This window comes from Solanum pennellii, chromosome 2 (assembly GCF_001406875.1).
Source record: "Solanum pennellii chromosome 2, SPENNV200".
In the NCBI taxonomy this organism is placed as follows: Eukaryota; Viridiplantae; Streptophyta; class Magnoliopsida; order Solanales; family Solanaceae; genus Solanum; species Solanum pennellii.
The window spans coordinates 50,669,455-50,681,558 of NC_028638.1; the positions used below are offsets into that span (position 1 = coordinate 50,669,455).

Consider the following 12,104-nt stretch of genomic DNA (forward strand, 5'->3'; position numbering starts at 1 on the left):
GGGGGGGGGGGGAATCAAGTAGTCTTCTCTATCAAATTTTATCTTGACTAAGATGCTTATCCTATACTATGCACTTGAGAAATAGAAATCAAACACCATACCATATCAGCTGAATGACTCAGCTAAAGGTCATTCTATCCATGCTTATTAATCTAGAATGAGTCTATCTTCAGTTATTATATGTGGTGAGTCCTATGACAGGTACGGTACTATCCATCCACAAAAAGGAATTCAAGGGATTTAACCTTTTTTCCTGTCAAATATTGGACTCATAATATCCACACACAACAGGAATTCGAGGGTCTTAGCCTTATTTCTGGTTAAATTCACACTAGCTCTGCATAAGATAAATTCATGAAACTATAGTATTTGTTTGATTATGAGAAGATAAAAGATGTATTTATGAACAAAAAGGGAGGAGGATTCCTAAAAGGATAAGGCACCTGAGTGAGCGTTTTTGGCTTGTCAATAGTTGAAAAAGTAATCTCGTGCATTGGCCTGCACAAAATCATTTGGCTCATAAGATGGAAAAGTCAACTAGAAATCCTTTGTGAACAATAAATACACTCTATATCAAAGCTATGAAGCCAAACTAGTATCATGGATCTCATCATCTTCAACTCAAGAATTAAGGCAATTCAACCTGGTTGTCCGCGAAGTTGAATTGATATCACTATCTCCATGATTTACATGAGCTTTATCATCATGAATTTCAAGGCCTTGAAGATTTGGTGATGAACCAAAAGTTGGAGGAGGATGAATGCTGGAGAGGGACAACATGGAAGCCCATAAATTTAAATGATTTAATGAAGCACAATAGAGAAAAAACAAATGTGCAGAAGTAATATACAGAAAGAAGTTATACTGAAAAAAGAAAAACTTAAATTCTTAAACTAAAGAGCATACCTTGGGATTTCTTCATTAACTGAACGATCTACATCAACAGTATTGGTTGACGTTCCAGTGTACATAGGCTGAACCTGCATTATGAGCTTAAAATGAGAACATGCATGTAACAAGAACCTCTTGAATTATAAAGTACTTGTCTTAGGCCAGGCCATGACTTGCATTCTCTTTTCTGTTGGTTTACAATATATATTCCAATATTAATACATGAATATATACTAAAAGACTATCCTTTCTACATTATTTTCCAAGATTTCCCAGGACTTTCAAGATATATCCAATTGGATCCTGTTATGGTGCAACTGTTTCAACCACAGTCAAAGCTGGTCACGGATTATTACATGCTCAAATATTTGACTGGTTAGTCATTTGTAGCCATTTTGTGAATTCTTTTATATAAATAGCTATTCCATTGATTTGCTAAGATTTAATTAAAAAATTCTTTTCTCTTAGAGGAATGGCCTATAGATCTAACTTTCTTCAATACAAGTCTAACCTCAAGTTGTCTTAGGAAATAGAGGAGATATCAAAATCACTTTTACTGTAGGTTTACATATAAAAAATACCCTCTTAAACATCTCATATGATCTAAAGGGCATGAGTAAATGTCAATCCCATATTCTCTTCTCAAAGTGTTCATGCCTTTAGATGTACGGTCTAATTACAAGACTTAAGAAACCATTCGACTTCCCATATTGCTAATCCATCACCCAAAAATCACAAAGGCTTATAGCCTCTATACTAAGAACGACCAATTTTATCTTATTACCCTCATTACCTTCAACACACACCTTGCTCTTTGCATAACACCCTATTGCCATCAACAGAGATGTGCCCAAGGTGAACCAACAAAGAAGTTTGAGTATATTAAAGTGGTCTCATGGTTTAAGATTACAGAACATCTCCTATCTTATTAACAAATATGATATCCATTAAGCTTTCTTCAAACAAGTCAATCCAGTATACTTATTCTATAATGAGCATCCATATTTTTATATTACTGTTACAAACACAACTGGTTGTGAGATTAACAACTCTCTACATCGGCACCAAGATAAGTCTCTGACCAGAATAATAATACTCCTAGCAAACACGAACACTAATGCAAGCGGAAGATTAAAGAAACTAAATTTTACTGCTAACATATTAGTACCACTAATATGGATCCTCTTGCTTTTATTGTGTTCTATCATTAGCTTCATCCACATGATTCAGAAAAATTGTAAGTCTATTGGTACAATTTCCCTCCATGTGATTATAAGTCTAACTCGTCTTTAATCTCAAGTAGTTTTTCTCCTTTTTATCCTCTATGAGTCCTACTTGCACTCTCTGTTGAATGTAAACTGTTGAAATGTGTGGCCACTTTATCCAAAAGCTTAATTATTTTAAAAATGACACTTTCATTTACTAAATTATGTTCTCAACATGCCCACTTGCATTCATCTTGACTTTTTCATGAGGTAAGCATGTGAAGAATCTTTTTGATTGTTTGGTGACAATAAGACTCAAACTCAGGAAATTTTCCTTGATTTAAATGTTTAACTTGATAGAGAAGAAACAGCGTTGTTAACTTAAATATGTTTTCAACATGAACATTTCAAATCTTCTTTCTTTTTGTCGTCAATGAGTGCTGCTTGCATTTTCTGCAGAATATGACCATCTAAAATCTTCTATGATCTCACATCCATAATTTTATATTAACATTTATCTTTTAGCTTCCAGCATCTTCTCTTTCTACTTGAAACACACAAACTTCAATCCCCTTATATGTGAAAACTGAAGCCTATCAGGATAAGAGAAATGTTTTAAATGGTTTTAATTTGGTCATTGGAGAGTGTAATAGATGTAAAAATGAACAGCAGCACTAAAGAAAGTTCTCCATGCCCAACCTAAGGTAGCATGAAAGAGAAGTATGGGATGGATGAAAGAAATAAAATATGGCTTTGACAAGATTATTGGCAAATTTACTAGTTTTTGCAACTGCTCTCGACTACTGTAAAAGCAATAAATAATAGATGCTGTGCTTCTCGGGAACATTTACGTATTGAATCAAATCCCCAACTTGTTCAGCTACGATCAAATTAAAGACTCTTCTTATCAACTTAGCATGGGTTTCCAGAGTTGTCAAGAGAAAAGAGCAAATTAGAGATTCCTCGTTGTCATACAAAGGGAGAAGTTTTTCAAATGCCATATTCAGAGTTATCAAGAGAAAAAAGCATTTACAAGGCAAACACGCATCAAAATGCAGGAAAAGCAGATAAGAGTATAACCTGCACAAGGCGGACATCAAAGGCAGGTCTATTCTCAGGATCCTCCGCTATGTCTAGCAACCTCTTGTGCATGAGCACATCTTCTGCTCTTTCCACATTTACATCCGATGCATAACTAAACGCACCCAAATTCAGAAACAAAAAACTTCAAAACTTAAACTTTCGAGACAGAAAATGGATTAATTACTCAATTATCCAGTACAAAATAGAACAAATGGCAAAAAGATTAAAAAAAAAATGAGGAAAGATAGGGTTTATGAAGTTAACCGAACAGGGAGGCGATTAAAGTGAAGCCAAAGCTGGTCTTCAAAGCCAGGGAGTTTAACCTCTTGGAGATTCAAATCCTGTAGTCTACTAAGCACTTGGTTAAACACTTCATTCTTCTGCCTCTGTAGCCGATTTTGCTTGGGCGACAAGGGCTCCATCGCTCTGCTCCCGCAACTCTCGTTGTCGTCCATCGCCATTCACAAATACAAAATTACAGAATTCACAAAATCTCCTCCTCTTTGTAATGGATTTACAGGGGGGAAAAGTTGCAAGCAACAGTAGAGTAGCATAAGAAAGTAGTTTCCATAATTTAGAGAAAATTTTAATGATGAACAGAAGGAATGGATTTAGAGTTGATTTGATGGGTAAATACGAGAAAGGGGACAAATTTTTTTTAGGGGAAAAGTTGGAGGAGAGAGAATGAGAAGATTCCGTTTTTCTAGTTACAAAATTGGGTGCGGGGATTTATTAGTGCTTACGAAGATGGCATATGGGAAAAGAAGAAAAAAGTATACATCTCTTTCCTCCCATTCTTACAAACAGTGGCTCCACATTTCTTCATGAGCTTATCCTCTTTGTGGGATCAGATCAACGCCGATTGTGGTGGATAATTAAAATTTTATTTACTTTTAATTTTAAATTTGAATATAGATATTGAATATTAATTAAAATAGCTTTTTTTCAGCTGAGAATTAAATAAAAAAATTCAAAATTTAAATATCTCTTGTTCATTGAAATTTTTATTAACTTTTGACTTTTATATTACTTTTTTTTTCTCAAGCCTTGTATTCATAGACCTATTCAATTTATCTCATCATGATATTTTTTTCTAATGTAATAGAAGTGGTCAAACTAATTCACTTTATAAGGTAACTATATCGATGTAATCTAGGTGATCGAAGAATTAATAAACGATGATTATATCTTAAAAAATGATAGTAATATTTTCAACGAAAGTTGTCAATAGTAAATATTCATATTATTTTGCTTTATAGCTAAATTACAAAGATATACATTGTTGGTATCTAAAATACTATGACCCTACTACTTGTTAAAATAGTTGGACTATACATGGTCCTTAGCTCATGGCAAAGCTATTATTATCCAAGAGGCGTTAATTGACACTCCTTCTGAACAAGTGTGTGTATATATATATATTTATCGATTACTTTTAATAAAGATTTTAGCTACAATAGTGAGTATCATAAGTATATTCAGCGTCCAAGTGGAGATATTCTTGAGCAACGTAACACCTATGTGGAATAGTTTTCTTTATTAAATAAAAACATTTGTTGAGCATAAAAACCAAAAAGCGATGAGGTGGAATCCACATGTTATGGTCAGTATGACTTTGGATAATGGAGTATAAAATATAATAATAAAAAAAATATTATCATCTTCTTTTGGCTCAGAAGGACCATATGGTATTGCTGTGGCAAAACGAAGCCGCTAGACTGTAACATACAACAAATTGTATTATAAAAATCTACTGACAATAAATACGACCCTTTCTTGATTTTTTCTATAAATAAATGAAACTAAGCTAATGATGTTTAATATTGGATTATGAAATTAAGCTCTTCTTTATCTTCTGACGTGTATTGTATTTTAAGCTTTTGTTAATGGCTTAAAATATTACTTTAGTGTGCTCTTTTAGGAAAGTGCGATGTAATTATTAAGTTGATGTAGATATATATATTTCTACATCTTCAAAGTTAATATGATGCTTGTTTGACTACCTGATGGAAGTGGACAATTAGGTTTTCTTAACTAGCTTGTTAGGGTAATTAAGTAAGTTATCACAAGAAGTTAAATATTTACTTTATTAATTTGTCATAAAAATAAGAAATTCATTAAATTAATAAAAGTGATTTGAAATTTGATACACATTTAAGAACATTAATCAAAAAAATTTTTATCGTTATTCTTTTAATAATATATTTTCAGACTCTTCTAAAAAGTAGATATATTCATTATTTGAGATTTAAAAGTAGATGAAATTTTATTAAAAAACAATAATATATTTTTGTACGTTAAAATAATTATTTATTTAGAATTTGAATTGTTTTTTCTATCAACAATTCACTTATGTCATTGAACTAGAGGGAGTATCTATAATAATAATAATAAAAATTATAACATAAAAACTCACTTATTTAAATATGATATGAGTAAGTATACTTGAAAGAAAATAATTAATGCCTTTTTAATTACGTGAAGTTTTACTTATTTGAAATCAAAGTAAAAAAGCCAAGTAATTAAACATGTATTATAAATTTATAAAATAAAAATAATTGTCTTATATACTAGATGAAAAATCTAGTTTCATTAGATAAATTAATAATAAAATTTTTAAATTAATTATAAATAGTGACATAATATTTTTAATTATATCACGAATAATGATAGATCAAATGATAAAAGGTAAGATCAAAGTCAAAATGAGCTTTGAATGTGTTGTCTGCACCTCTTAGTTAAGACCTGAATTTCATTTCCATGTTTAATGGGAATATGTGTCATCAACATGTCGCCATATATGATGTATATTTTGTTTTTATCTACTTCTCTATTTTTAGTTTTTTTCAAGTTCCAATATTACCAAGTAATTATATATTATACCAATATGGATGTGATGCACATCGGAGTGTTTGATTCTTAATCAAAGATTTTGAATTTGAATTTTAAATATGAATAAAATATTATTGGGTGTATCACCTTCAAATGAATTTTATAAAAACACGATTCAAATTTAGTCGAAGCTTCAATATAGATTTCGAAAAATCAAAAGAAAAAAGATAATTATATATTGTATTTTAATGCAACTCGTTGACATCTTTTTACTAACATACATTGAACCTAGAATATATGAGAATTGAGATGAAGAAGAAAATGGATTAAGAAATTCAAAATCGTATCCTTTGCCTATCTACTTTAGTCGTCTTCCCCCACATGGTCAGCCTAATTATTATAATTACAATTATTTAGCCGTCATATAATACGATATTTTTGTCCAATTATTTTTAATTAAGTTAATGCAGCTACTTCCTTTTTTAGAACGCCAAGATCCAACATAGGTTCTTTTAATTATAAGTACTTAGATGCATCATTTTGCTCACAAATTTCAAAAACTCAATGGACTTTGATTTTTTGCCACTCGTAATTGTTTGAGATAAGTTTGACCAAACTAGCAGTTAAGAAATTATAAGTTCAAATTTCGTCAAATACGCATATCTTTATATTGTTTTGTTATAGTATTTACTTAGTTCATCATGAAAATCACATAGATATAATAGCTGCTTGTTTTGTATAAGAAATAAATGAAAAAGAAAGATGTAAAAACACCTATTGGACTGTTATATGCATCTAAAAACAGAAGAGATGTACGTATATGAGAATACTGGGGTGGGGTGACAAAATCAAACTCAATTCGTTCAATTCGTTTAAGTTTGAATGAGTTATTGATCCGATCATTTATTAACTCAACCCTTTTCAACTCATTAAAAACTGAGTTGATATGTAATTCGAATTGACTCACGAGTAATATCGTCAAAATATTTGTAAAAACATCCTGTTTCAATTTGATATTTTATATATTCATAATAAAATCATAAACTTTTATTAGATACTAAAATAGTTTAAAAGAACGAATAAAACAATTACTAGTAAAATATAAGTTGAGTTAGATCTTGACCATTATATAACCTACTACCTAACCTTTTTTTACCTAAGCAAATTTGTATTGACTTGAATCATGACTCAATTGACGATTATTATCTAAACACATTATTATGGCTCGTCCAAACTTAACCTAACCCACTCACTTATAGCCCTAAAAAAGTATATACTTCAAAATTCTGATATACGTTTTTCAACGTTAACTATAAATGCATAGAGTATAGAGTATTTTATACGACTATAAAGGGATAGTTGAAAATTAATGGAATTAATAATGGGGTTTGGTGGCACAAGAGGAGGTCATAAAAGTGCCACCTCTGAAAGTATTATCCTCTCAATTTGACACCAATCTTGGCTGAAGTTAGTCCACCTATACATGCAATTCGAAATTAAAAGTATTGACAATTTGTTGGGTAAATTGATTAAGTCATAGTCAGGTATTCTCGACCCACCAAGTGAAACTTTTTGTTTTTTGGTCACAACTGCGACTAAGACCCTAAGATTAAAGCTATGTTAAGTGGCAATAAATAAATAAATAAATATGGTAGGTATGCAAAAATAAATAAGATTCATAATTAATTGTATTTAACGAACTCTGTAGTCTCAAATGAAAAATTATCAGAAGTGTTGAATAGTTAATGGACTTGTAGCCCAACGGCATCCTATTTGGGCTGAGAGATATATCATTTTTTATGACTGAAAATTATATAAAAATTAAATTATTAATTCAAATTAAATGTTAAGTATATCTATAGTTTGATTTGATTGTAACTCATAGAAAATAGTTGTCATTCGCCACTCTTCTTTTCTCATTGACAGTCTCTCTCTCTTCTCTCTCACTTTATACAAATATAAATGTATAAAATGTGTTTGCGCATGTATAACTCGAGAGAAAACTTTATTCACAAATACAAATACATATATGTCCTATACACTTATAATTATATAAATACAAGTCTTCTCCTCTTTCGCTTTGTACAAAAACAGATTATAGAAATTACAATGTATAATTTGTGTTGTATAAAGCGAGAATTTATACAAATTCAAATTTTATGCAAATATACAAACACATAAAATTGAATTGACAGGCTGTCAGCAAGTTATACAAACGAGAGACTATCAGCAATTTATACAGATGAGAGGCTGCAAACGATTTATACAAATCTGATGCTCCATAGCAAATATAAAGTTTGCTAAGAAGCACGATTATACAAACTATAGTTATAGCATACAAATATAATTTTAATGTTTGTTGAACCTAAAATTTATTTATTTTTTATGATGGGTATACACCCACAAGGGACAAAGATGTAAATGGTGATTTATAAGAATGACTTTGGAAATAGTTGAGCTGGAGTCTTTTTTTATCATGATTATTCATAAGAATTACCTGCAGTTTGGGCTTAAAAATTTGTCAAGAAAGCAAACGGGGTTGAAAATTTAAGACCAACAATTTTCAAGATAATTGGACGTAATTTCTTGAAAAACTAACTTCCATAAAATCTTTATTTAAAAATTACATAATCAAATCTAGAGCAGTCGAAATGGACGTGATCCTTGATGACAGTCTAACCCAACCAGTAGGAGTTATGTTTGGGTTGAGAATTTTTAAGCTCAATTTAGAAACTTTTAGAAGTTTTGACTCTTAATCTTGGCCCCATTGGGCTCATCGGCTCCAAAGATTGGGCCGACCTGGCCCCTGAGGCCCAAGAGAAAAGCAAGTTTCCAAAAAAATAATAGGAAAAAAAAAGAGAAATTACAGAAATATACAACTTTTGTTTCATTTATTTCTCCATTATTTCCTATTATTTTTAAAAATCTTCAAAAATAATTTATTTTTATAATGTATCAGAGCTGTATATTAATGTATTCGTGCTAGTATTTAATGTATTTGTGCTGCAAATTAATATATTTGAGACAATATTTAATGTATCCGAACTACGTAGTAATGTATTCAGGCTTCAATTATTGTACTCAAATTTTTTTTAATTTATAAGGGATTAATATAATAAGAAACTTATTAGGGATAGATTGTAATTTCATATTAAAGTATGTGATTTATGTAATATACCCAGAAAAATAATATAATTTGCTATATTTTCTAAAATTTCCTGTCATTTGAAAAAATTATAAAAATACACATTCTATTCTATTCTCGGATACATCACTTTACGAGATGTATCGGGGTGTTGAATAATGTATCCAAAATCAAGACATGATGTGTTAGACATTGAACAATGAATATGAAACCGGAAGTGCGATGTATCATGTTTTGGGATGTATATAAATTTCACAAATTTAAGAGATTTTAATAATTTGAAAAGAGTACAATTATGATATAATTAGTTCTTAACACTGCGAAACATGTGCAAGTTCACTAATGAAGAAATTTTCATATTAAGGTGTTTTAAAATTTAAACATATATCTTAATATTAAAATAAATTTAAAAATATCTAAATAAATTTTAATACAAATCATAATAATTAATTGTTTATTCTAATTCAAATTCTAATGAAATCTTCCAAACTCTAGAGTACTTGCTAGCATAGTAGTATAAAGGAATTGTAATAAAGAAAACCACAACGTTTTTCTTAAATCTTAAGTGGGTTCTCGTGAGTGTTAATAACTTATATGAAAACATTGTATTTTTATATTGAGAAATTTACAAGTTAGGTGATAAATATGTTTGGATATTCAATAACAAAACAAACTAGCTATATTGATCCAATGGCAAAAAAAAAAACTCACTTAAGGTTTGCTAATTGCATCCTTAAATTGAAAATTTATATACTTTAAAATTTTGAACCATCTAAACATATTAGTACGTGTAACAAAAAAGCTTCTAGCCTCGATAGGAATAACAACCAGACATACTATAAGAACCATAACAATTAAGGTCATTAGTACATCCAAATGCCCTTTTTTTTTTTTTGCAAGTTTGTTTAAGTCAATACAAAACCACTACTTATTATAAAGTGTAGCATTAATTTCTATGAAAATAAAGACAATGAACCAAGTCATCCTGTGATAACAACAATTGTGATTGTGACCAATATAATTAATTTCTACTATAACTATAACATTTTATTTATTTTTACTTTTTCCTTTTCAGGGAAAGATACTCTTATAAGTAAAGAAACACAACCTCATAATTCACTAGATTATAACCACTGCCAAGTAAAACAATGAATCTATTTAAAGAAAATAGCATAATACACAAATAAGGTATATATAGGGAAAAAATAGAGAAAAGACAAATACTCCCTATCATTCTTATTTGTTCCTACATAAATTTTGAGAAACATTTTAACATGTTCTATCTTACAATTCCCCCCCCACAAATTACAAAATTAAATTCACAAGTACAAATAGTATGTTCTTCATTAATCCTAGCAAAAGGACAAATCCATTATTTTAGAGAAAAATCAAAACGGAACGAAAATAAAATATTAAATTTGTTTAATTTGCGCACAAAAAAGATGGACCATAGTCCATATAAACAAGCTGGTTATAGCCTCAGTAACGCTATGGACATTCATATATAGATCCACCAAATATTGCACAATATTCATTTATTATCATGCTTTATTATTAGCCAAATGCAAAGTCTGGGACAGATATATATACATGAAAAGGAAGATGAAAAAATAAATAAGACTGGACAATAATCAATACTAATTAATTATTCAAATTTTCATTTTCAGCCGGTCCAGTACATGACTTACAATTCAAATTCCATGGATCTTATTTTTTATTTTTCAGGAATTGAACCTAAGCCAAAGACCTTTGAGAAATTTTATTCATCTGACCACGATATATAATTAAATTAAATTCAATAATAAATTAGAGGAACAAACCCTAGATGGTAATGCATGACGAATTACCTGCAGTTATATATTAGGTAGAGAAAGTGAAAGTGAAAGAGAAACTGAGATATTGGCACGGCTCAATCAAACGAAAAACGAAAACTCAACCATTCAAATATAGTTTTCATTTTGTTGTCTGAGTGAACCAGGCCAATATCAAAGTTACTGTTTCATAGGGGAATAATAATAATAAGTGAAAACTGAGAATTCATATAGCCGATCTCAATTTATTTGAACGGACGAAAAAAAAAAAAAGGGAAAAACTAAAAGAGGGAGAAAAGATTGAATATTTTGAGTAGAAGAATGGGAATGTCTTGGGGTAAATTTAAGGAGGAAGGAGAGAAGGGGTGGTGTGTTTAGAGTGCATTTAAAACTGCGACTACCAAAGCACAAGGACAGGGCCACTGCATTTAACTCCATTATTCTTTTCCCCATCTCCTTCAACATGAATTTAATCGAGATATATGAAAATTAAATCATATACATACATATATATATATAATTTTTTAAATTATAATTATAAAATTTTTATAATCAGATAATACAATATTTTTAGGATTACACAGACTCCAAATTACTTATTTTTTTTTAAAAAAATTATGTTACATAAATTAAAACTGAGAAAATAATGATACTTTTTAGTGAAGTAGAAACTAATTGGGGCATAAGTTGAATGGTCAAAGTAAAATTAGTATTTGAAATCTTTTTAAGAGTATTTGTCTTTGCTTCTCACTTATTTATGATGCTATTATACTTGAAACTTCACTTATGAACCCACTCTTCCTAGTTACTTCCTCCATCTCAACTCCAACTTATTTGTGGTGATATATTTTTAAAGAATAGTTATTTCACATTATTCATTCCATTTTATTATTATTTAATACTTATATTAAAATAGAATTTTTTTTTTACTTATCCGTTTTAACAAATTAAGAGAGAAGTTAAATATTTTCATCTTAACATTAAAATAACTATATAAATACTTTTTAAAGCAATGTCACAAATCAACATGGACCAGAAAACATGAATCAGAGGGAGTACTTCTCATTTAAAAAGTTTAAAGCAAAATCAATCAGTACTAATTGGAAATTACTGTTCTGTGCTAGCTGCATGCATAAT

At 29.6% G+C, this 12,104-nt stretch overlaps 1 protein-coding gene across 1 annotated transcript in view; it reads right to left on the minus strand.

The window, feature by feature from the left end:
* LOC107011222 (serine/threonine-protein kinase STY17-like) overlaps positions 1–4,014 on the minus strand; it is an 11,086-nt gene extending 7,072 nt beyond the window's left edge. Inside the window, exons 1-5 of the mRNA XM_015210635.2 lie at positions 3,444–4,014; positions 3,177–3,291; positions 907–980; positions 644–763; positions 444–498 (exon numbers count right to left, since the gene is read on the minus strand). Of these exons, the coding sequence (XP_015066121.1) occupies positions 444–498; positions 644–763; positions 907–980; positions 3,177–3,291; positions 3,444–3,640 (561 nt within the window). The 5' untranslated portion in view covers positions 3,641–4,014. The remainder of the gene's footprint in view (positions 1–443; positions 499–643; positions 764–906; positions 981–3,176; positions 3,292–3,443) is intronic.
* Between the last annotated feature and the right edge of the window lie 8,090 nt (positions 4,015–12,104).